This window comes from Trichomycterus rosablanca, chromosome 19, assembly GCF_030014385.1.
Source record: "Trichomycterus rosablanca isolate fTriRos1 chromosome 19, fTriRos1.hap1, whole genome shotgun sequence".
NCBI lineage: Eukaryota > Metazoa > Chordata > Actinopteri > Siluriformes > Trichomycteridae > Trichomycterus > Trichomycterus rosablanca.
The window spans coordinates 1,025,001-1,051,499 of NC_086006.1; the positions used below are offsets into that span (position 1 = coordinate 1,025,001).

The 26,499-nt window shown below is 44.1% G+C and overlaps 1 protein-coding gene across 1 annotated transcript; it reads left to right on the top strand.

Annotated features, from left to right (window-relative positions):
* The first annotated feature begins 2,209 nt into the window (after positions 1–2,209).
* On the top strand, positions 2,210–26,047 carry LOC134333433 (pleckstrin homology domain-containing family G member 1). Its single transcript, XM_063015418.1, has 17 exons — positions 2,210–2,245; positions 7,365–7,780; positions 12,123–12,223; positions 12,903–12,972; positions 13,450–13,496; positions 14,776–14,926; positions 15,467–15,604; positions 15,728–15,910; positions 16,861–16,956; positions 17,904–17,990; positions 18,843–18,873; positions 20,091–20,180; positions 20,279–20,314; positions 20,428–20,630; positions 21,308–21,427; positions 21,513–23,376; positions 23,488–26,047. Exons 1-17 carry the CDS (start codon positions 2,236–2,238, stop codon positions 24,399–24,401), a joined length of 4,557 nt encoding a protein of 1,518 aa, XP_062871488.1. The 5' UTR covers positions 2,210–2,235; the 3' UTR covers positions 24,402–26,047.
* Positions 26,048–26,499: the final 452 nt, after the last annotated feature.

Genomic DNA, 26,499 nt, shown 5'->3' on the forward strand with positions numbered 1-26,499 from the left:
GGGTTCGATTCCCCAGCTGAGTGGACAGGGTCCAGATGTACCCCTGTATTGATGGGATTTCTGCATTTCCAGTGACTGCTGAGGCCTTAAGAAAACGTTAGCAGGTTGTTTGAAGCTAATAGTGTCTGTGACTGTGGGAGAGATGAACTTCTTCAACAGGGTGTCTAAAATCAAACCTGGCTGTTCATTCAGCTAAACTGATCCAGACAGACCGGGTCCTTTGTGTGTGGAGTTTGCATGTTCTCCCTATGTCCTCAAGGGTTTTCTTTCGGCGGCTTCGGTTTTCTTTCACAGACCAAAAACATGCAGTCAGGTTAAATAGAGCTACTAGAAATTGCCCTGTGTGTGTGTGTGTGTGTGTGTGTGTGTTCACAAAGTAAAAATGTTGTCCACGGCTCCACGTGGGAACTGCAGTGGGGGGTCTTTGTGAGGAGTGTTCAGCTATTGATCTGAGATAAACTCCCTTGTTGTTGAAGTGGGTGTATGGGGGTGTATGAGGCTGGTAGGGCTGATTTATACGTCCACTCCTGTGTGTGTCTGGCGTGGAGGTTTATATAAATGCCTGCTAACATCGTATAGAGGGTGAGTGTGTGTGGTAGGGCGCAGAGATACATAAACCCACCAGAAGTATTAAATGTGTAGATTACAAACGATATGAGCGGTCAGGATCGAATCATGAGCAGGACAGAACTGTCAGGGTGTCAGAGCACAAATCAGAAGAATAAAGATGAAGTTGCTGTAAGTGTTACTGTGTAAATCACAACAGAACCCTGAACACAGACGACATGAGCAGCAGAAACCGTTTAAAACACGTCACTGCTTTTACACTCCACTGGTTTTCTCCCAGTTTACTGGTTCTTCATCACTAATGCTCTGAGGTTTCAATCCCAAGGACTGAATTCCTCTGTAAAATGAAATTTCTCCAAGTGTAATGAATTATGACCAGTTTTTTTTATGACCAGACAGGACAGGTAGTTACAGGTTACCCATGATTCATCAGTTCAAGCTTAGTGTCAAACACAGACAGGATTTTGTATATCCAGTTCACATCACTGACACCTTTGTGTAACTTCACGTGTAGGTTGATTTACATTTTTGGCATTTAGCAGACGCTTTTATCCAAAGAGACATACAGTACTGTGACAGTATACAGTCTGAGCAATTGCTCCAGGGCCCAACAGCAGCAACCTGGCAGTGGTGGGGCTTGAATCAGTGACCTTCTGATTACTAGTTCAGTACCGTAACCACTAAGCTACAACTGCTCTGGTATGATATTGCTGTTGTGATGTTTAAGATGTCATATAAAAGGTTATAAGGTGGCATAACTAATTAAAATGTGTATTTCTCTCTAGGGTTCTATAGGGTATCTATTGAGGGGTGGCATGTACAGGTTGCCCATGGCACCTGAATGGCACAATCCAGCTCTGTATAGGTTTTTTTTCTTATTTTTTGCACAAGAAAGCACATTTATTTAGTGTGGTCAGGGTTGTGGTGGATCGACAGTTCAACAGAGGGCAAACACACACACACACACACACTTAACTCAACACTTCCAACAATCCTTTTATTTGGAGCGGTCCGGGTCCTTTCTGTGTGGAGTTTGCATGTTCTTTGCATGTCTGTGTGGGTTTCCTTCGGAGGCTCCGGTTTCCTCGCACAGTACAAAAACGTGTAAGTGAGGTGAACTGGAGATACAAAATTATCCATGACTGTGTTTGATATTAAACTTGAACTGATGAATCTTGTGTAAGCAGTAACTATCTGTCCAGTCATGAATGTAAGTGTGTAAAACTTGTATAAATGTATAAATATTGTTGGGGCGTCTTCTAGTTTTCAGGGAGTTGAATATTTAACGTTATTTAATATTTAATGAATATTTAATCAGTTTAATGTCGAGAGAATAAAAAATATAAATAGATAAACATGTGGTGGGCGGGGCTACACAGAAAGAGGCGTGGTCATGTGTGTGCGAGTGTAACAGTACAGAGAGATTCAGTTCAGCTCGAGCTGCTGCACAGAGACTCGTGTGTGTGAACTGAGGATCTACAGCGTTTATATCTGAGTAACACACACACACACACACACACACACACACACACACAGAGGAGAGTGTGAGGAGTGTGTGTGAGACACAGAGAGAGGGTGAGAAAGAGAGTGGATACTTAACCCGAGAGTGAGACCGCGCTGGGATACTGAGTGGAAATGTGAGGAGAGACTACACACACACACACCAGTATGCCAACCGGTGAGACACACACACACACACACACACACACACACACACACACTGTACTGCTGTTCAGTTCTTTGTTGTTTAAAAGTTTGGGTTGATCTTCTTTTAGAAAGCATTAATGTGTGTGTGTGTGTGTGTGTGTGTCCCCACTTTTAAAATGTAGATTTGATTGATGTATGTGTGTAGGTACTGACTGCGTGGTTTTGTTGAGTGTGTGTGTGTGTGTGTGTGTGTGTGCTTAATTTCTGTGAATGGACTGTGTGTGTGTATGTTTGTGTCTGTAGGATTTTACCCAGTGTTTAAAAGTGTGTGTGTGGGTGTGTGTGTCACTGGCTGGCATACTGGTGTGTATGTTTATGTCTGTGGGCTGTTACCCACAGTGTTTAAAAATGTGTGTGGGTCTCATTGGTTGGCATACTTGGTTGGTGTGTGTGTGTGTATATGTGGGAGACTTCGGTTGGCGTACTGGTGTGTGTGTGTATGTGTATCTTTGTGTAAGTGTGTGTGTAAGTGTGTGTGTAAGTGTGTTTGAGTCTGAGTGTATGTATTTGTGTGTGTCATTGGTTGGCTTACTTGTGTGTGTGTGTGTTTATGTGTATGTATGTGTGTGTATGTATCTTTGTGTGTGTGTATGTAGTTGTTTTAGTGTGTGTCGTCGTTTGGCATACTTGAGTGTGTGTGCTGTTTTGATGTGATGAACTTTGTGATGAACCAGAGCAGGTCTGAAGGATCTACACAGGGTTCCTCTCTCTCAAATAACCATCACAATCTGGCATCCTGTTGCTGAGCAGCACCCACTATACCCACTGCACCACAGTGCCACCCCAGGGGGTGTGTGGCATTTTGGGAAGGTCGCTCAGGCTGTGATGAACTTTGATGGTGTTGAGCTTCATTGCTCTCTGAAGAGCTTCAACATCACACCGCAGTAGATCCAGAATGGATGGAGTGTAGATGTGTATAAAACGTGCATGTTTTGAGGGGTTCGAATCTCAGCGGGGCTATCAGCCCGCCGGGCGTCTGCACAGACATGACTGTGAGGATTTGAACATCACGTCATCATGATATCAGTGACTCAGAAGGTGGAAGTAAACGCCGGCTCATTGTGGCTTCCTCTCTGAGTGTGGTGGTGGACACGTGCTTCCACCTGAGACGTTTTGGGTGGAGACGCTCGATTCTGGGAAACTGAGTCTCTGATAAGAGAAGTTCAGTTCGGGAGGCCTGAGAAAGTCTGACTGGTGGCTGTGAGATGAAGAGATAACGAGGAGGAGGAGGAGGATTACTTTAGCCTGACCAATCATTTCTTCTCCTGAGTGTGTGTGTGTGTGAGAGTGTGTGTGTGTGTGTGTTAATCCCATTCGTTATGCTCATGCAGCTTTTCTCGGTGTAAAACACACACTGTTATACAGACGTCATGACTGATGGGACGGGAAGAGTGTGTGTAGTCCAGATTGTTCGTGAAATTAAAGGTGTTTCGGTGTTTTCCAAAAGTTTACGGACGTCTGTATGAGACGAGCGTTCCATGGCAGACTTTTGGATTTCTGCAACTGTTCTTTTCTGCATCTAAACAAATTTCGTTTAGCTTTGTATCACGGCCTCCTGACTCCTGGTTGGTCGTTATGATTGAATACAGATGGAGACTTCTCTGTGCTCATATAAATAGGGCTAGTGTGATGGCACCCATTTGATTGAACCACTAGTTTACAAAAGAAAAGTCATCAGTACGAATCTGTAGTCCATGAGGATTGCGCCAGCGTGAGGTCATTTAGGACTAGCCCTGTCAGCCAGTGTGACAAACACGCTATAAGGCCAAAAGTATTTGGACACCTGACAATCCCATTCCAAAAGTGACCTTTGTGTGATCTATTCAGCTAGAACAATGGTAGCTCTTCTGAGAAGCTTCTCACAAGAGTTAAGGATGTCTGTGTATGGGAATTTGAGCCTGTTTAGTCAAATGATGGCATTTGTACGGCTGGGTGCTGATGTTGGTGTTACGGTTCATCCCAGAGCAGTTGATTGGGGCTGAGGTCAGGGCTCTGTGCAGGAACACCCTGCACTTTAATACAAAACCTTTCCACAGGATTTTGGACTGCATCTATGGGAATTTGAGCTTATTTGGATTTTATGAGGTCTGTTGCATGACACTTGGAAGTAAACGTCCCAGTTGATCCCACTGATGGTTGATGGATTTGAGACTAGGGCTCTGTGCAGGACGCTGTAGTTGCTCCGCAGCAAAGCTGTGCACAGTTCCTGCTGGAAAATGTACAGGGCCTTCCCCAAACTGTTGCTAAATGTTGGAGGCGTGTAATGTATTTAAAGAACTGATTTTATTCGCCTGTTGTTAATGAATGTGCAAGAAAAGCTTGAACTCAGTAATAAAAAGGTCGTCCATGTACTTTTGGCCATGTGTTTATATATTTTCATTATAATGCTCTGGTTGTGCGTCGGCTCACTGCTAACACACCCTCACTCAGTCACCTAAACCCCGGCTTACACCCCTAATTGGTTTGGTTTTGTAAAGATCAGAGTGAACATGATCTCACAGTCCTGCTGCTTACACACACACACACACACACACACACACACACACTGTACACACACAGGCACACCTAGGTGAGGTTTACAATTACCCATGCCTCAACAAGTCACTCTGACTTTTGAAGTTTAGAAACGCAGCTTGTTGTGTGTGTGTGTGTGTGTGTGTGTGTGTGTGTGTGTTGAAGAGACTCTGAGCTAAAAGGTTTTAGTCCATGTGATCAGCATCAAACTTCAGTCCAGCTTGAAGGTGCTGAGCTCAGCGCTGGAGCTTCTTTTTCACACTGCAGCCTTCAAGCACATGATGATGTGAAGCTCGCTCAACTGTAAACAGTCCTACACATGTTCATGACAGATCTGGTTTTGTGCTCATCCTGCACACAGAGAAGTCACTGATTGTGGTCAAATATAAGCAGCACTGTGGAATCTCTGGGCGTGGCCGAGACCCCTCGATGGATTGGCATAGTGTCGGGGGTGCGTTACTGCGTTTTGGTGTTTCTTGGTGGAACTGGACCGCACCACGACCATGACCAGGATAAAGTGGTTGAGTGATGAAATAAATGAACAAATGAAACGAAAGTGAAATAATTATTATATCAGAAATATTTTTGCTTTGCTTAACGTCTAGTTATGATTCACTGATTCACTCCTTAATGACTCCTGATTCACTTATGATTCATCATTCTGATTCATCACTGACGCTTTCATTTCTCAGTGATTTTAATGCCCAGATATTGATTCAATTTAAATTAGATTTACATGATGATAATTAGACATTATTCTGAATTTTTAACAGTATTCTATATTAAAAATAATATTAAAAAGAATTTATATAGATGAAGAAATTTTAAAAAGATTTTTGTGGGTTTTTTTTATATAAAGTCAGTGTTTCTCTACCTGTCTGTCTGTCAGTGATTGTTGAAGCTACCTGGTAAGTGTACGAGGTCTTGACTCAGTAAATGACACGAGCCTGTATATTGCTGGTTAAAACCTGTAAGTGTGTGTGTGTGTGTGTGTGTGTGTGTGTGTGTGTGTGTGTGTGTGTGTGTGTGTGTGAAAGGGGTTATACAGGATCTGCAAACACACACAAACACAGGTCTCTTTCTTTTAGAAACATCTCCATTACACTCGTAATCCGGCTATTAAACCCTCTCTCTAAACTCTCTCTCTTTCAGCTTGTGTGGGTGTGTGTGTGTTATGCCAGCAAAAACCAGGAGAGTCTAGACTGCTGGGCACCTGGGGGGCACAATTGCATCACTACACACACACACACACACACACACACACACACACACACACTGCTCGATGCTGATCAGCTTAAATGTACACAATCAAACGTTTGGGAATCAATTTCTGTGGTTTGGGACACGTCCACAGTGGGCTGATGTTGTCTATATAGTAAACAGCTAGTGTAATTTGGGACACACCCACAGTGGGCTGATTGTGTTTAAAATGTTGTCTATGTACTAAACAGAGTGTGTGATTTGGGACACGTCCACAATGGGCATTTAGCAGACGCTTTTAGACTTACAGTCTAAGCAATTGATGGTTAAGGGCCTTGCTCAAGGGGTTTGAACCAGCGACCTTCTGGTTACTAGTCTAGTTTCTTAACCGCTAGGCTAAAACTGTTCCTGATCTTGTTTATGTAGTAAACAGAGTGTGTGATTTGGGACATGTCCACAGTTGGCTGATGGTAGCTATATAGTGAACAGTGTGTGATTTGGGACACATCCACAATGGGCTGATGTTGTGTATGTAGTAAACAGAGTGTGTGATTTGGAACACGTCCACAATGGGCTGATGGTGGCTATATAGTAAACAGTGTGTGATTTGGGACACATCCACAGTGGGCTGATGTTGTTTATGTAGTAAACAGTGTGTGATTTGGGACATGTCCACAGTTGGCTGATGGTAGCTATATAGTGAACAGTGTGTGATTTGGGACACATCCACAGTGGGCTGATGTTGTCTATGTAGTAAACAGTGTGTGATTTGGGACACATCCACAATGGGCTGATGTTGTCTATGTAGTAAACAGTGTGTGATTTGGGACACATCCACAATGGGCTGATGTTGTTTATGTAGTAAACAGTGTGTGATTTGGGACACATCCACAATGGGCTGATGTTGTGTATGTAGTAAACAGAGTGTGTGATTTGGGACACGTCCACAATGGGCTGATGGTGGCTATATAGTAAACAGAGTGTGTGATTTGGGACACGTCCACAATGGGCTGATGGTGGCTATATAGTAAGCAGAGTGTGTGATTTGGGACACGCCCACAGTGGGCTGATGTTGTCTATGTAGTAAACAGAGTGTGTGATTTGGGACACGTCCACAATGGGCTGATGGTGGCTATATAGTAAGCAGAGTGTGTGATTTGGGACACGCCCACAGTGGGCTGATGTTGTCTATGTAGTAAACAGAGTGTGTGATTTGGGACACGTCCACAATGGGCTGATGGTGGCTATATAGTAAGCAGAGTGTGTGATTTGGGACACGCCCACAGTGGGCTGATGTTGTCTATGTAGTAAACAGAGTGTGTGATTTGGGACACGTCCACAGCAAACTGACGTTATTTACGTTTTCTTATTTTCAGAAGAGTCCCTGCTCCCCACTGATGTCATACCCCCACCGCTGGAGGTCCCCACTCTTGAAGGGACTGTCCTAAACCGAGGGACCCTCAGAAATCCCACCCTCCGATACTCCTCCACCCACAGCATGGACTCCACCCAGTGCAGCGATCGTCCGGTCAGCTACAGCTCCACCTCCTCCTCCACCTCCTCGTCACGCGACAGCCACTGCTCAGCCGTACTGGGCGTGGTCCCCGAGCAGAACCGCGACTCCGGGGCCATCCGACTGGAGCTGGTCCCTGCCCGTCAGCTGGAGGAGGCGGAGCCACCGACACAGGCCGGTCAGGACGAGGAGCGTAAGGTGGCGTACGTGGATCGAGTGGTGCAGGAGATCCTGGAGACGGAGCGGACCTACGTTCAGGACCTGCAGAGCATCGTTCAGGTGAGAGGAGGGTTCACACTCGGGCTGCGTCCCAAATCACACACATTATACAGTGTAACAGGACGAGATGACCGAGCCTGACCAGCGTGTATACACTATTTGGCCAAAAGTATGTGGACACCTCATCAGAAATTGTTAGACGTTCCTCGTGTGCAGCTGTAACAACCATCACCATGTCGGGGAAAACATTTGAAAAGACAGGGGTGTTCCAATTCATCTCAAAGGCGTATGGTGGGTTTATTATGGGTTTAACCATGCCTTTATGGACCTGCACTTTATGGACAAAAGTATTGGGACACCCCTCCTAATTATTGAATTAATGTGTTCCAGCCTCAACAGTTTCTAACAAGTGTAATAAATATTATTATTATTATTATTACTACCTAATATTACTATTAATATTAACATTATTACTATTATTGCTATTATTATTATTATTATAATTTCATTATTATTATTACAATATTATCATAGTACTATAATTTTATGTATTATTATTACTACAATTATTTGTTAATTATAAAAATAATAAAAATTATTATTATTGTAATTCATATTATTATAAATATTATTTTTATTAATAATATTATTAATTATTTATATTATTGTTATTATTATCAATTTTATAATTATTCTTTTTATGATTATTAAATATTTTATTATTATTTATTATTAATTATTAGTGTCACCATTATTATTATTATTATTATTATTTATTAATATTTATTATTATCATTATTATCAATATTATTATTACTGTTATTAATTATTACTATAATTATTTATTATTAATTATTATAATTATTATTTATTGTTAGTTATTAATGTTTTTTTATTATTGTTATTATTATTATCAATATTTATTATTAGTAGTAATTATTATTATAATGGTTTATTATAATTTTAATGATTATTATTATTATTAAACGGTGTCGAGGTGATAAACCGCCGTGTTGGGAGCAGAACCTGAACACTCAGATCTTCTGTCCTCTGTTCATTAGATCCCATTTCAGTTTGTAGGGAGACCAGGAGACCCTGTAAGTGCTCAGTGTAGTTAACTGGAACACACACACACACACACACACACACTGACAGATTGAGGTTGATGGATGCTGGGCAGGAGGAGTGAAGGATGGAGGAGCTGATAAACGACAGGAAACTGGGTTAGAAAAACAGGAGCTGTAGAGAAGAGCAACTTTCAGATTAATCCCTGTGTGTGTGTGAGTGTGTGTGTGTGTGAGTGTGTGTGTGTGTGTGTGTGTGTGTGTGTGTTGCACATACGTCTTACTATACGACGAATTTGCCTCTGTCTTTTACTGAAGCTCCTTTCGCACTGGAAACGACGCGGCCTGGTCCAGTACGCTGGTTTAAACTGGTCTCAGCTGATCCGGCGGGTCTTTACTGTATTTAGATAAAGGTTCTGGATGAAGGTCAGACTGGTTGTAACTGGTCTTGCTGGAGGACCAGCGGAACACCAGCATTTTCAGACTGGGAGACCAGTTAAATTATCCGGTCGTCCGTCTGTCAGACATGTCCATCAGTGTCTGTCCAGCATTTGGACATGCTGGGGGAGACGGCTGCTCCACCTGAACGCCCACCATTAAACCAGTTTGAGCGGTTTTATACTGGGAATGCTGGGTCATGTGTATTTTAAAGACTGGGTGGGTGGATTGGCGTCTCCCAGTGATACAGGGGAAACCGGACCCGCTGTGACCCTGACCAGGATAAAGCGGTGGTGGAACATGGAAATGAGAAGCACGGGGTGATGACGGCTAATCAGGACCTCGTTTCTTCTTCTCCTCGTGTTACTCACGAACCCCTCAGAGCTCTTCAGTCCACAATCAGAAAAACGTGGCGGACCAACTGCTAAACGTTAGCGTCTGACGCTCCGGCGTCGCAGGAATGTCTTAACGACGCCAAACAAAACGAGCGTGAATCCTGAAGCTGCTTTCCTGGGATTTGAGAAATGTGTGTGTGAGGGAGTGAAGCTAATCGAGAAGTCGATCGCGGAGCGCTAATGCTTACGATTGTTTAATAAACTGCAGAACCGTTCAGATTATTGTGTGATTTTTTTTAGCCTGTCAGTGTTTTTATCTCGCTGAGTACAATTAGACACAGTATGAAAAACAGGATGCTAGATTTCAATAAACCTGAAACGCTGTTTATCATGCTGAAGCTGTGCGTCAGTGCGCGAGTCTGTTTGTGGCTAGTTAGTCTTGTGTGAGCATTAATACACGACTCATGGGCATTAGCACCACAACTGAGATAAAGCTAAGCTAGTTATTCAGATTAGCTTCCGCGCTTGATCATGGTTCAGTATTTGATGCACCGTATTGTTAGCTAAACATGTTTGGCTAATTAATGTTTCGCTTACTAGCATCACACATACAGCTGTGCAAATTCATATAGCAAAATGCTAGCAGTGTATCTAGAGCAGTGGTAGCTCAGCGGTTAAGGTTCTGGACCTGTAATCAAAAGGGTGATAGTTCAAGTCCCAATACTGCCACGGTTGGGCCCCTAAGCACGACCCTTAACCCTCAATTGCTTGCATTGCATTCGGGTCACAATTGTAAGTCATTTTGGCTTAAAGTGACTAAAATGCCAGAAACGTCAGAGGGATCTTCAAAAAGTTTCCTCACGTGTATATTGTGGTTATTAGTGGTGAGGGTGGGAGGGAGGAGGAGGAATCGGGCGTGTCTGAGAGACTGAGAGATGCTTATAGTCCGGATTTAGCTCCATCTGATCTCCACCTTTTTGGACGCTCAGAGAAGCTTTAAGGGGAAGAAGATTTTCATGTGATGATGATGTGAGAGCACCAGCGCATCAGTGGCTACGAGCTCAACCAAACATTTTTTTTGCTGATGGTACGACAAAAGAAAAAAATGCATCGGAAGGCGACGATGTAGAAAAATGATGGAGTTTGATTTTTAAAAAAGTGAGGAAACTTTCTGAAGAAGCCTCATACGCAGGAAGAACAGCGCTACTGCTAGCGGATATATTTTAGCCGCGGTAAGTGGTTTGTTTTCTTTGTGGTGTGTGAAGTCAGAATAAAAATGGAGGGTTTGTTGTTTTTTTTGTGGCGGAGCTTCACATGGAAGGTGAAACATTCCTGATGTTCTACAGACCGGAGCCCTCCAACTTATACAGCCCCAAAAATGAACCCATGATTAACCTGCACACACACACACACACACACACACACAGGATGTAGACGGGGTGTGGTAATGTAAACACAAACATTCAGCCAGATTGTTGTGCACTCACCTGTAGCAAATCTGTCAGCTGTGTGTGTGTGTGTGTGTGGGTGTGTGTGGGTGTGTGTGTGGGTGTGGTGGAAGGAAGGATTGAACTGGTTTGGTTTGAGTGGGTGAGTTTTTGGAAGGAGGCAGCAGGACTGTAATGATTATAACACCCCAGAGCAGCATGAACTTTAGGAAATCTTCACCTGTGTGTGTGTGTGTGTGTGTGTGTGTGTGTGTGTGTGTGTGTGTGTGTGTGTGTGTGTAACGTTTAATCCTGTGGTAGGATCACACACACACTATGTTTTCATGGATCCCAACAAGAACCATTTTCATAACCAGCAGTCCAGGATTCTAGGATGTGTCCAAAATCAATATTATGAAATCAGAAAAATATGCTTTCATATTTGTGGCAACAGTTTGGGGAAGGTCCTTTTCTTTCTCAGCATGACCGTGACCCCCTGTGCACAATATGAATTCTATAAGGATGTGGTTTGTTTTGATGAGTTTGGTGTGGAGGATCTCCGGTGTCCTGCACAGGGACCCAACCTCAACCTCATTACACATCGTTTTAGATGAACTGTCACGATTTCCCAGAGGAGTGGAGACTGTTATAGCCACAAAGAAGGACAACTCTTTATTACTGCCTACGGTTTTGGAATAGGATAGTCACGCTGTGTAGTGTGGTGGCGGTTTACAGTCATTCAGGAGGCAAGATTTTATTAGAAGGTGTTTTTAAGGGGGCTGAGTTAGCTTAGCCTGCTAAAAGATGTGTATATGTAGGGCCTGATTTGGTCCACCAAGTTCATTATGGGATGTAAAATTTATTTTATTTATATAGCTAAAATGCTAGGTGAAGCCTAGACCAGCCAGCAGAGGCCGCAGTTACAGCAGCAATGAAGAACCCATTTGACTTCACTCCTCCCTCAGGCACAGCCAATTATGTATGTGGTTATTTTAAATGGTTCAAGATGTTAATGTTGGCGGCCTGGTGTCTGTTATTTTTTAATAACGTCTCATGTAAGATTGTTTTCATGGTCGTAACAGATTCGTCTCCTCGTACGGCTCAGTTCACTCATGATGAATCTCTCTCTCTCTCTCAGGATTATCTGCAGTGCATCAGTAACCAGACGCGGCCTCTGCTGGGGGTGGAGGACCGGAACTCGCTGTTCGGAAACATCCGAGACATCTACACTTTCAACAGGTAACACACACACACACACACACACACACACCATATAAAACTACCTACAAGACGGAACGGAGGAGACAAATTATATACTCGACAAAACAAGGTGTGTGTGTGTGTGTGTGTGTGTGTGTGTGTGTGTGTGTGTGTGTGTGTGTGTGTGTGTGTGTGTGTGTGTGTGTGTGTGTGTGTGTGTGTAATGTGGGGTTTGAAAATGAGAGTCTGTCATTTTGCATTTCTCATGGTCTACATTTCATGCACCAGACCACACACACACACACACACACACACACTTGTGAAGTCAGACCTGCATTAAACTTTAGTCTGGCAGAAGCAGACGTGACCTCATGATGAGAAACACACCTGATACAGAACGCTTTCTTCTTCTGCTTATCATTATTATTACTCTTATTATTATTATTACTCTATTATTATTAGAATTATTATTAGTAGTAGTATTATTATTATTACTCTGTGATTAATATTATTATTACTCTATTATTATTTTTATTACTCAATTATTAGAAGTATTATTATGTTATGTTTTTACTTTATTATTAATGTTGTCATTAATATTATTATTTATGTTGTTATTATTTATATTAAATAATTTTATTTCCAATAGTAATATTTTTATTATTTTGGTACTAATGTATACATTTTTGCTATTAATTGTGTGTATGTGTGTGTGCAGGGATCTCCTGAATGATCTGGAGGGGTGTAACACAGACCCGGTGGCCATTGCTCAGTGTTTTGTAGTGAAGGTAAAAATTTCAGTTCTTACGTCGCCAAATGTGATCGGGGAATCGGATACGACTAGATTGGGAGGAACATTTTTGGGGAAATGCATAACAACCCCCCCCCCCCCCTCCCCTTCCATGAACTGTTGTATTGTTGAAGCATGAAAAGCTCCGGACTTTCCAACGTTCATGCTGGGCGGCTCTCAGATAACCTTAACATGACTCTCTCTCTCACTCACTCACTCACTCACTCACTCACTCTCTCTCTCTCTCTCTCTCTCTCTCTCTCTCTCTCTCACTCTCTCTCTCTCTCTCTCTCTCTCTCTTATGCTCTAGCTCTCTCACTTGTCCTCCTTTTATTTTCCTTCTTTGATGTCTAACATTTTATTCAAGTTTTAATGAAATAAAATTATTTGTAGAAACAAAATCAGTAAAGTAAAAGTTTGTCCTTAATAATTGAATAAAGTTCAACCTGACGTTTCAAATTTTGTCGTCTTGCAGAGTGAAGAGTTTCATATTTATACACAGTACTGCACTAACTATCCGAGGTAAGAACACACACACACACACACACTTTCCTAATGTAGCAGCAATCATGCTTGATTTTACGATTGTCTAGTCGAGAATAAGTGGGAGTAGCACGTTCCTTTAAACCCACTGGGACTCTCTGTAGGAACCGCTGGTCGCCATCTGAGGAGGCGCGTGCTAGTCTGTGCCCTCCTTGGCCAACAAGTATGGGTGCAAATTGGGTGCAAAGAGGGGAAATGTGTGTCTGACCCGAGTCCCATACAGACTCTACTACTGTACCAGAGTGTGTGTGTGTGTGTGTGTGTGTGTGTGTGTGTGTGTGTGTGTGTGAATGGTCGCTTGTGCAGACTATCAAGAGCATCACTCCACACACCCTTACACAGCTGGTGACCCTATGCAAGGTCATATGGCGCACGCATGCATGTAACACACACACACCCACACACACACACACACACCCGTGTACAGTAGTAGAGTCTGTATGGGACTCGGGTCAGATTTCCCGCTGGGACAATGTGGAGCCTGTGTGCATGACGCTGGAATCCACACACACACACACACTTCCACATGAAAAACCCATATAAATAGTGGGTTACGTTTACCCATAATGCCCGGCTTTATTCTCACACGTGCAGCTTCACACAGGAATTTCTCTGTTTGGTTTGTGGTGGTTCTCACATCTGACCGTCCAGGAAACCATTTTTCTCTGTTTAATCCCCCTCAGTGTCGCGCTTCATGGCTAGCACATGTTTGACGCCACCGGCCGCTTCTATTTATGGGACGGTGGGGGGTTCTAACGGAAAGCTTTAACGCGCTGCGCTCTCTGTAATTTTCCACCGTCTCAACCAGACAGCTCAATAGGAGTCACTGTTGCAGCAGCAAGGAGGTGAAACCCATCCAGCCTTCCCTCCCTCAAACACAGCTGACTGTATCCACTCAGTCAGGGGGTTTTAAACACTGGGTTCCGACCCTTGGGTGGGTCTCTGGCCAAACAAATTGGTCGCAGAGAGAAGAAGAATAACTTTAACCGCACTAACACAAAATAAACTTGTACACGAATCCCCCCCTTGTGGAGGCTTCACGTTACGTCTTGTAAACCACAGTGCGACCAGATTGCCTCCAATTAAGTATATTTTGTTTAGTGTTTTGTTTTAATGCATCGTTTGTGTTGTCTGGGTCACGGTAAAAATCCTGTGGCTCTGCTGAGACTTGACCTCAGTCCTCGAGCGGTGGGCTAGTGCATTAGATCGTGGGGTCAGCCTAAAGCCACTGTATGATTTTCCAATTGTGTGTGTGTAGGTCTGTGGCGGTTCTCAGTGAGTGTATGAGGAACAAATCGGTGGCGAAGTTCCTACGTGAGCGTCAGGAGTTCGCCAAACACTCACTGCCTCTCGGCTCCTTTTTACTCAAACCAGTACAGAGGATCCTCAAGTACCACCTACTGCTGCAGGTACGTAACACACACACACACACACACACACATTTTATTTAAATGTATTTCAGAAGATTAGTGGAACCCAGATGATGACAGATTAAAGAAAGCTTTTAGTCAGGTGTTGGTCCACCATCAGTCACTGGAAAACAGCTTCAGTGCTCCTACATACAATACCATCAACACCAATACCACCGCCAACACCACCAACACTACCCCCCAACAATACCACCACTATCATCACCAATACCACCAACACTACCACCAAAAGCACTGTCAGTACCACTACCATTATCACCAGCACTGCCACGACCAACACTACCACTAAAGCACCGTCCTTATTGTCACCAATACCACCACCGCCAACGCTACCACCACCAACACCAGTAGAAAGTAGACAGCAGTATGTGGCGGGGCTGGGAGGGGGGCCTCCTGGCACTCACAAAAAATATAGAAATTAAAATTCCAACTACATTCATGTGGAATTCCTGTGCAGTAAATACAGTGTGTGTGTGTGTGTGTGTGTGTGTGTGTGTGTGTGTGTGTGTGTGTGTGTAGGAGATTGCCACTCACCTGGAGAAGCAGAAGGACTTGGAGAGACATGCCGTGGTTCAGGAAGCGATCGACAGCATGCAGAGAGTCGCCTGGCACATCAACGACATGAAGAGGAAACACGAAAATACAGTCAGACTGCAGGTACACACACACACACACACACACACACACACACACACACACAACAACAACAACTGTAACCGAATACATGACAGAAGGTTCGTCTCCTGATTCATTACTGATGAATAAATCTCTGCTCATCAGGAGATCCAGAGCCTGCTGACCAGCTGGCAGGGTCCTGATCTGATTGGTTACGGCGAGCTGGTTCTAGAGGGAACGTTCCGCATCCAGAGGGTGAAGAACGAGAGAACGCTCTTCCTCTTCGACAAACTCCTCCTCATCACCAAGAAACGAGAGGAGACCTACGCGTACAAAGCTCACATCCTAGTAAGAACACACACACCTACATTGACACACACACTACTTTTATTAAATTACTTTCTGTTTTTATTATTTGTAGCTTTAAATAATCATGCGGGTGAGTAAAACGCTGAGTGAGTGAAAGGGTGAGTGAGTAAAAGGGTGAGTAAAAGGGTGAGTGAGTGAGTGAGTGAAAGGGTGAGTGGGTAAGAGAGCAAAACAGTAAGTGAAAGAGTAAGTGGGTAATACAGTGAGTAAGTGAGTAAGTGAAACAGTAAGTGAAAGGGTGAGTGAAACAGTGAGTGGGTGAAAGGGTGAGTGGGTGAAACAGTGAGTAAAAGGGTGAGTGACTGAGTGAAAGGGTAAGTGGGTAAGTGAGTGAGTGAAACTGAGTGAAAGGGTGAAGCAGTGGGTAGAAGGGGGAGTGGGTGAAACAGTGAGTGAAAGGGTGAGTGAGTGAGTAAGTGATAGGGCAAATGGATGAAAGGGTGAGTGAGCGAAAGGGTGAGTGAGTGAGTAAGTGATAGGGCAAATGGGTGAAAGGGTGAGTGAAAGGGTGAGTAGGTGAGTGAAACAGTGGGTGAAAGGTTGAGTGGGTAGGTGAGTGGGTGAAAGGGTGAGTAAGTGGGTGAGTTGCTCTTTTCACCAGTCAGTGGTGGACTCTCACAGTGTGATTGTACGGTGCTTGTTGGAAGCCCTACCTGGTCGACAGCACCACCTGAGATTTGAACTTTGAGCTCGAGTTCTCAGCGATGGTGCACCACCCACTCACCCAGTTTTGTTTATAATATAAAATAATTACTTCTGTTTATAAAACTGCTTTTTTTAGATGTAGTTTTTGTTTGTGTTTATAAACCTGAAACTCTTTGAAATTTAAATACCCACAATGCACTGCAGAGGTCTGATAATGGTTCTATTGTTCCTCTCTCTCTCTGTGTTTCTCTATGTCTCTCGCCCCTTTTCTCCCTCTGTTTCAGTGCTGTAATCTGATGCTGGTTGAGGTCATTCCTAAAGAGCCGCTGAGCTTCAGTGTGTTTCACTACAAGAACCCAAAACTACAGCACACAGTGCAGGTACACACACACACACACACACACACGCACACACACACACAGTGTAGAATGTCGTGCCTATAGGGAAACATTTGATGGATGGACCAGTGCATTGAACTTCAGCCAAGTAGAGCCACACCCTGTATACAGGAGCCCCGGCGTGCCTCTGTGTGTGTGTGTGTGTGTTTAGATATATCGGTGTGAAACGTTCCCCATACACTACATGGACAAAAATATTGGGACACCTGAGAGCTCACCAGAGTGCCGCTTGCACAACCCCGATCTGATCAAGGAGAGCTGGATCACCACACGCCCCCTCCCACACGTGTCCAATCTGCAGCCACTTCTTATCACCTACCAGCGTAGGGTACCTGCATGGAACCTATGCTAAGCTCCACGTAACTCAGGCAGCCACTCGGACTAGTCTTGGCGGGCACATATCGCAGCAGCAGGAAGAGACGCGGTCCAGTCTGCCCTCCCTCACATACGGCCAGTTGTCTGTGTGTTTGTGTGGATGCCAGGTCGGCCGCTCTGAGAGTTCCAACTTTCTCGAGCGCCATGGGAATTGGATATATTGGGTATATACGTATATATATTAATGCTCTTGCATCTAGCATTAAATAAGACACCACGTGACCGAAATTGATCCGAAAGGCAGAAATGCAAAACTCGAGCCCCCTTCTGAAAGAGAAGCTGCCGGTCAGCAGAAATCCGAGAGCTGCGTTCGCGCCGTGAGCCGAGCTTCAGACATGCCAGTAGTAAAGCACGCACATAACCAACGTTGTCGTTGTTTTTTAGTTGTAAGACGTGTGTGTCTGTGTGCGTGTGTGTGGATGTATTTCTGTTTATTTATTGGTAAATTCAGACATGAAACAGTTACATGGTTTGAATGAGACAGAACCGAGTGTTTCCAGGTGTAGAGATGCTGATCTTCCTGAAGCTTGATTGGTGTTTGCTTTCCTCCGTAGGCCAAGTCTCAACAGGACAAACGAACGTGGATCCAGCATCTGAAGAGGCTCATCCTCGAGAACCATCCAGCCAAAATCCCAGCGAAGGTGAACACACAAACACTCGTGTTTATTTATGAATTTGCGTTTATTTACTACGATCCAAAGCGGCTGACCGGAACAGAAGTGAACCAAGCTCAGCATTTTAGGGTTTAAGGATTTAAACTTACAACCTTCCAATCACCACCAGAAAACACTTAATAAGGCCAAAAGTTGTGGTCACCTGACTGTGAGCTTGTTACACATTACATTCCTTTAACATCCTCGACTCCTATGGAAGGCTTTCCATAAGATATTGGACTGTATCTGTAGGACGCTGTGCCTGTGTGAGGTCAGGCACTGATGCTGGACAAAAAAAGTTACAATCAGCCTTCTAATTCATCCCAAAAGTGTTTAATGGAGTTCAGGTCAGGGCTTCATGCTTTATGGACCATGTTGGCAGAGAAAGGGACCTTCCCTAAACTGTTGCTAGAAATTGAGGTTATATAATTTGCTTTATATGAATAACTTGGGTCATATAGTGTACAGTAATAAAAAGGGACTTGAACCCAGACTTGTGCTACACTGTGGTCAGTTCAGATATCCTCACGCATGAAGCGCTGCTCACCCAATTGATGTGACCTGATTCCTTAAATAAATGTAAGGCTTCATCTAAAAGGAGTTCATCTAAATGCAGTCGCCCCCGTGGCGCGAGTGTTGTCCTCTAAAACTTAAAAGAAGAGCTTCAAGTACATTGTGCCCTCAAAACTGGATATAGAAGTTTTTTAGGTTACAGGCTAATCTTAGCCTCGGACTAATGAGTGTTTTAAAGAAAGGCTCAGCAGTGCGTTTGTAACTCTGTGTAAGAGATGGGGAGGATAATGATGGGAAGAAGTAATTTGATGGTATTTTCGTTTACAGGCTAAGCAGGCCATTCTGGAGATGGATGTGCGTAAGTAGAACCTTAAATGTTCCTAACAAGGCAATGAGAGCGTGTACAACACTAACACCAGCTTCTGGAATTTGTGTCAATAGTGTTCTAGCAAACATCAGGCAAAATACATTCAAATTAAACAAAACTTACTGTGAGTGGGGCGACTGTGATTGGGGTGACTGAGTGGGGCGAGTGTGATTAAGGTAATGGTAATTGGGGCAACTGTGATAGGGGTGATTGTCATTGGGGCGACTGTGTTTGGGGTGACAGTGATTTGGGTAAATGTGATTGGGGTGACTGTGTGGTAACGAAGATTGTGGTAACTGCGAGTGGTTTGACTGTGACTGGGGTAATGGTAATTAGGGCGACTGTGATTGGGGTGGTTGTCATTGGGGTGATTGTGATTGGGGTGACAGTGATTCAGGTAATTGTGATTGGGGTGACTGATGGGGTAACGAAGATTGTGGTAACTGAGTGATTTGACTGTGAATGGGGTAATGATGATTGGGGTGACCACGGAGTTTGACTGAGATTGGGGTAATAATGATCAGGGTGACTGTGAGTGGTGTGACTGTGATCGGGTTAATGGTGATTGGGGTGACTGTGATTTGGTTAACGATGATTGTGGTAACTGTGAGTGGTTTGATTAAGATTGGGGTGACTGAGTGGGGTAACTGTAAGTGGGGTGATGGTGAGTGGGGCGAGTGTAATTGGGGTGACTGTGAGTGGTGTGACTTATTGGGGTAATGATGATTGGGGTGACTGAGGGGTTTGACTGAGATTGGGGTAATAATGATCAGGGTGACCAAGGGGTGTGACTGTGATTGGGTTAATGGTGATTGGGGTGACTGTGATTGGGGTAACTGTGATTGGGGTAACTGTGAGTGGGGCGACTGTGAATGGGGTAATGTTGATTGGAGCGACTGTTATTGGGGCGACTGTGAGTGGTGTGACTGTTATTGGGGTTACTGTAAGTGGTGTGACCGTTACTGGGGTAATGGTGATTGTGGTAACAGTAAGTGGGGTGACTGTAAGTGGGGTGACTGTAAGTGGGATGATGTGGGGTGATTGTGAGTGGCGTGACTGGGGTAATGATGATTGGGGTAACTGTGAGTGGGATGATGGTGATTGGGGTGACTGTGAGTGGTCTAACCATTTTTGGGGTAATGGTGATTGGGGTAACAGTAAGTGGGGTGACTGTGTGTAGTGTAATATGTTTCCTTCTGCCCATGTAGACAGTCCAGGATTGCAGCGCAGTCCTGAGGGCCAGAACAGAATAAACCTAAAAGAAGGTCCCTCACCCAGGAGAGGACGCAGGAAGACAGGTAATGCTCACAGGAAGTAGAATAAACAGCAAGCTTTCAAATGACATTAAATTAATATAAACACATTATACCTCATGCTTTTTTGTTTTTCCACTCAGAACCTTTATCCAAACTGCTCAAGAACAAACATGCCAGTAAGTAAATAGACTTAAATAAATGTTGTTTAGAATAGAAGAATATTAATATTAGTTATGAATGGTATGTTTGTCTCACACTTGCTTATTGAGCGAATGTCTTTCTTTAACAGTTTCCAGTCCAGACATACAGAAGCGGAGCAGCTTTGGTGCCACCCTGCTGTCGCCTGTGGTCCATCTGGGTACCATTGGTCGATCCCGTAGCCTCGTCAACCAATCGCAGGAGTCGCTGGACCCTGGTGACCATGCCGATCACAGCGATGTAGACGAGGGGCTCCACCCACAGGACGCAGACGATGAGGATGAGAGTGGACTGGTCAGTTTACGCTTGATTTTCAGCCTTCCTCTTGCCGACCCCCCTGACTCGTTTCACTGGCGCCTCTCACCGGGCACAAATTTATAATAACTGACAGCAAACGTGTGTGTGTTCTGAGGGTGTTTATGTAAAGCAGTGAGGTTTTGGTGTTGCAGTACTGGAGTGGCTAACGCAAAGTAGATTGCCCTCAAGCAGCCCCAGACAGAGAGACAGACAGACAGTAGATAGACAGATAGATAGATAGATAGATAGATAGATAGATAGATAGATAGATAGACAGAAAGACGGACAGAAAGACAGACAGACAATAGATATAGATAGACAGACAAATAGACAGACAGACAGACAGACAGACAGTAGATATAGATAGATAGATAGATAGATAGATAGATAGATAGATAGATAGACAGTAGATATAGATAGACAGACAGACAGACAGACAGTACATATAGGTAGACAGACAGATGGATAGACAAACTGATACAGACAGAGACAGATAGATAGATAGACAAACAAATAGACAGACAGATAGATAGATAGATTTAATTGATAATTTGATTGATAGATTAATAGATAAAGATAAATTGATATATAAATATGAGGATGAATTGATAGGTTTTGTTTTCAACGTAACATTATCATTTTAATAATATGTTGGGACGTTTTTGTTGGTGTAGGGCTCTAGAGGTAAACTCCGTGTACCTGGGAAGGGCAACAGGAAAAGGCTAAACCAGCAGGTGTCAGTGGACAGTATTGACCAGTTGAAGAACCACAACCTAGACCACGTGGATCTACAGGTGAGAATCACACAATCCTTAACCGCACGGCAAGCTGATGTTTGTTGGTAAAAAAACTAATAATTGCTGCTCTTGCTTTTCTTAGACGGCTAAGGAGTCTCTTCAGATGGACACTGTCCAAACCCCCATCCTGCGAGTGACCTGCCCTCCCAAAACGAAAACTGATGAGCACATTTCCACTTTGTTCGGCACAAACAGCATATGGGCGGACCACAACGTGCGTCGAGCCATGTTCCCTACCCGTCAAAAGTCCTTTCAGATCGAAGACGATGAAGACATCTATCAAATGTTTGTGCCTAACGAAAACAACACGAGCGGCCATGATGCGGAAAGCGACGATAACATGATTGACGATCGTCAGCCCGGGCGACCCTGCAGCTGGCACGTCGAACAGGTTCCATCTCCGCAGTCGGATCTGCAGTCCAGCGGGGGTAAGGTGCTTCGCAGGGCCAGCAGTGTCGGAGAGCACCAAAGCGATCGGCAGAGTCCTACAAAGCGACCCATCAGTAACACGGACTCGTCCAGTAACGAGATCTCCGGCTCGTCTTCGGCTGAACAGCTGACCATCGACGACGTCGAAAACGTTTACGATAACATCAGTTACGAGGAGCTGCAGGCTATGGGGTTGATTCGAAAGGAGCCAGAGGTTCCTTCAAGTGTCCCAGAGGTCAAGGCACTTGTGCCTCCCACAATTTTGGTTTCTCCTGTTGAAACTGAGGAAAAGTCCTCGGAGAGTAACTGGTCTTCAGGTCAGGAGGGAGTCCTGCTCGAGTCGACTGTTGTCCAGGCACCAGAGGAAGAGGAAAATATTTATGATACTATTGTGTTCCGTGGACTTCCACCTTCATCCGCTGAGACAGCAAGAGAAGATGAACAAGCCGTCAAACAGGATAGCGAGCCATCATGCGTTTCTGAGGAGAGTCTAAATCTAGATATCAACAAAGGAGCAAATCGACCCCTTCCAGAGATTCCCATAGTTTCAATTACCGATATGGATGTATCAATAACCTTTGACACCTCCTCCCAGCAGTCCACATCTGACAGCATGTCAGAGCAAGTGGATGAAATCTGGAATGACCTTGAGGACTACATCAGGAATAACGAGAAGAAACCAGACAAGCATCCTGCAGCATTTCCAGTCAGTAGTCCTGAATCTCCCAGCAAGACACGTGATCCCCAGAGTAAAACAGAAAGCTCTCCCAATAAACCACCCAGCTCACCGAGCAAGGCCGTCAAATCCCAGCACACGCAAGAAGAATCTCAACAGAAAACGCAGAGTTCTCCACGCAAAGAGGCTCCAAACAAGAAGTGCAACTCTGGACGCAAGGCAAGCGACTCTCGCGTCAAGTCTCCCTCTGATCGTCCTAAAAAAGTCAAGAAATCACCAAGTTCTTCAGCCCCCAACACCATTCCGACCTTCAAACTCCCGGTGCTCAGTGTTCCCAAGCTCGTGCGAGAGCCCACGTTTGAGATAGATGAGCCCGAATCCCCTCCTCTGTCTCCCGTTACGCCTGAAGTTGTAGTCTCCCCGGCCCCGAACCCTGAACCTCAGCCTGGCACAGTCAAGAGCATTCGGAACAAACTAGCCAGGCTTAGCAGCGGGAGCTTCAGAATGGATGACGAGGACCCTCCTTCTCCGCCTCCACCGCCCAAAGATCCTGAGCTTCAGGTGTTGTTCGGTGGTCTGGACCCGTCCTTACTTTCTCTGCCACCTTCAGGGCTTTTTCTGGACGAGGAAGCTGGGGACCAGCTGTTAGAGTTGGGAGAGCGGGGCAGAAACAGAGTCTTCCTCATGGCAAGACAATACAGCCAGAAGATCAAAAAGGCTAATCAGTTGTTGAAGATGAAGAGCATGGACCACGAACCCAGCTGTACTAGACTTCGGACCAGCAAATCAAAAGACCTGGCTGACATTTTAGAAGAGAAGAAGCAAGGCGGGGCAGCTATAGGTACGCTCTCGAGTGGTAGACGTACAAACTAGTAGTTTTTGCCCTCGTTTCTCACTTTTTGGGACATTTTTACGAGTGTTTTTGATTCTTACCCTCTTTTCTCTGTTCCAGGTGCACGGATAGCGGAGTATTCACATTTGTACGACCAAGTGATGTTTAAGGAACCTTCTTCCACTCCAGTGCTGAAGTCCTCAGCCAGCATCGCAGGTCCTCACCCACTTTTCACCCACTCGAGCCCTTCACTTCCCGGGAGTTCCTCCCCAGAGGCCGACTGGTTGAACTGCACCTACAGCAATGGTGAACTTGCTGGTTTTGTGTCCTGGCCCACTGAGGTCACTGCTCAGTCTTTCACCCCTCAGCGGAGGTTGACCCCTGCGACGTCCGTCCCTACCTTGAAGAATCTTCCACCGGCTCCGAGCACTCCGCCCAATCAGCGCTGGAGCACGTGTGTGAGTCCGACCGGCGGAGACGAGCACATTTACAGCACGCTGGGACCGCGCAGTTCCAAGACTCCGCCCTACAGCCGGTGCCGGTCGTCGACCTCGTTGGCCGAGGTTCAGGAGAAAGAGAACAGTGGAAGTGTCTGTAATAGGGGGCTCGAGAGAGACGCGAGTCGGCTTGGTCTCGGACCTCGGCAGCACAGCCTCCCGGAGTCCACGTTACAGACCACTCCTGACCTTTCCCCGTCCTGCGATCTGACACTGAGAGATTCGCAGCAAGTTCTGGTTCTGAACAAAAATGCAGCTCTGAATGCCGTCAGCGCCAGACAGAACTACCTGGCCAACTTTAAAGACGACGACGATGACGACGATTACGTGGAGATCCGCTCGGAGGACGAACATGATGATCGGAATGGAAATCTGCAACCTGGTCCAGACAAGAGCTGGACCGTCAGCCCAGATTCTGCTCTTCATGACTACGTCTGGAATGGCACGAACGGCGGCCAGACAGCTCCCGGACAGTCCAAAATTGTTCATTCGGTGCGAGAGAGGTTTCAGTGTCTCGGTTCCAGCAGTTTCGCGTAGGAACCAGCCACGACCTGCGACGTGCACTCGGAAAGTTGGAAAATACAGAGCATCCACACTAGCACAGGGAAAATGTTACGACTTAATAACAGATGCCCATCGAGTTACACATTTCACATGACTGCTTTATAATAATTATACTATATACGCTATCACAAAGCACACAAGTACTTCTTATCTTTTTCTTTGTGAAGTCTCGCACACCAAACACTACTTAGCATTTTGCAAGTCATGGCTGTACTGTATTTCAAATAGAGCTGTAGCTAAAGGTTTACCTAGTTAAATAATTAGCTTAGCAAATTCTTGGTCTTAATTTTGCACAGTGGGCCAGTGTGTGACGTCTGCCAGAGCCGAAGACTGAAACGAAAATTCCCAGTGAACCGTAGATATGAAGTCTTGGTCCAGTCTAGCCTGGCGTCTATTGGGCCATAAAAACACGATTCTTGGTCTATTTTAGGTCACTTATGGTCCTCCTCGGTTTAACTTTTAATTGTTGATTTTAACAGCCTAAAAATGACGAAAATAAAATGTAACTTTGGCTGAGGTCGTGGTAATCAGAGTCACGTTATTATGTTTAGCGTCTCCCCAAGGTGCCGCTTTTATAGCATTTTAGTGAACAGCGCCCCCTAGTGCCGTGTTGGACACCATTATTTTGCACACAAGACTTGAAGGTGCCACTGGAAGGATTAAATACACGTGAAGCCATCAACATCTAATGGTGTAAGAAATAATCATAGTTAAACTGGCTGCTTGAACAGTAGCATGCTCATAAAAACTAGGCTAATAACGGCTGATTGGTCGTCTGCATGACAGTTTGTTCTTAAACTTTTATATTTCTCTATATTTTGCCACGCTGTGTTAGAAATAAATAAGAATTGTATAGAAGTTAGAGATATATTTTAGATAGCTTAAAAAAGGAAGCTTAGCCATGCCAGTCTATGCTATGCTCAGTTGCCATCAGACTGAGTTAAAAGTAGATCCACTTACTACAGTGAGCATCAATACCTGCGTTTAGGACCGTCCTAATAACCTAGTACATAATCCTGTAGTTTAAGGCTAATAGGAGAGCACCATGCTAGCCTCAGGTTTACCTGCAGGACTAATGTAAGGTCAGATGTACGTTTCATGTTCAGATCCGCAGTTTAGCACTAGTCATGTTTTCGTTTTAAAAAAGCACTAATTATTTCACACATTCATCACCAGATTTCTTTAGATTCACCGTTTTATTTATTTATTAGCTTTTGTTTAGCATCCTGTTGAATTACCACGTCTGACACAATATTTATTAAAAGAAATTTGGTTAGAATAGTTTGTACACTGTGACTTAGTTCCCCAGGAATAAAGAAATGGAACAAAGAAGCACATGGTGTAAATATTGGTGTAAATAAACCAAATGGAAAAAATATGAATGAAGAATGTTTCTGAGTTTCACATGTTTTCATTTGTACGTGTTTTTATTATTTCACTGGTCGGGACTGTTTTCATTTATTCATTTGTTTTGCACTTTCGATTTTTTGTAAAGATGTACATTTTAGGAAACGTCATTAGTGTCACTATCATGCATTTATTTTAAATTAAATGTACTGTAATTTGTTTTTATAAACTGCCTAAATGTAACTGCGTTGCTCAAGGAAACTGATGTACCAGAGCCAATAAATAAATGTTCATTTAAAACGTGTTTTTATTATTTCAATCTTTAGTAAATGTGATTTGTTTTTGCATTTGCAAAAATCTAATGTGTAAACAACGATAACTAATTGATTATGAATATTTTCAATATTTAAAAAAGAAAATTAGCTATGAAATATTCTGTGTAATATGCAACTCAGGTGTGAGAATAATAGGGTAAGAACTCCTGGTCTCTGGGCAGTTGCTTTAGACCAAATACACAATTTACATGTAAATGAACTAAATAATTTATACATGATTATTACGAACTTAATACCGAAGTATTTGCACGGGCTCTTCAAAACTGAATATTAAAACACGAACATTTGGCTCCATCTAGTGTTTAAACTAAACGAGGGCGGACACGTGCTTACTCCATCTCACTGTGCAGTAATCTACACGGATTTAAATCACAGAACAGAGTAGTTTT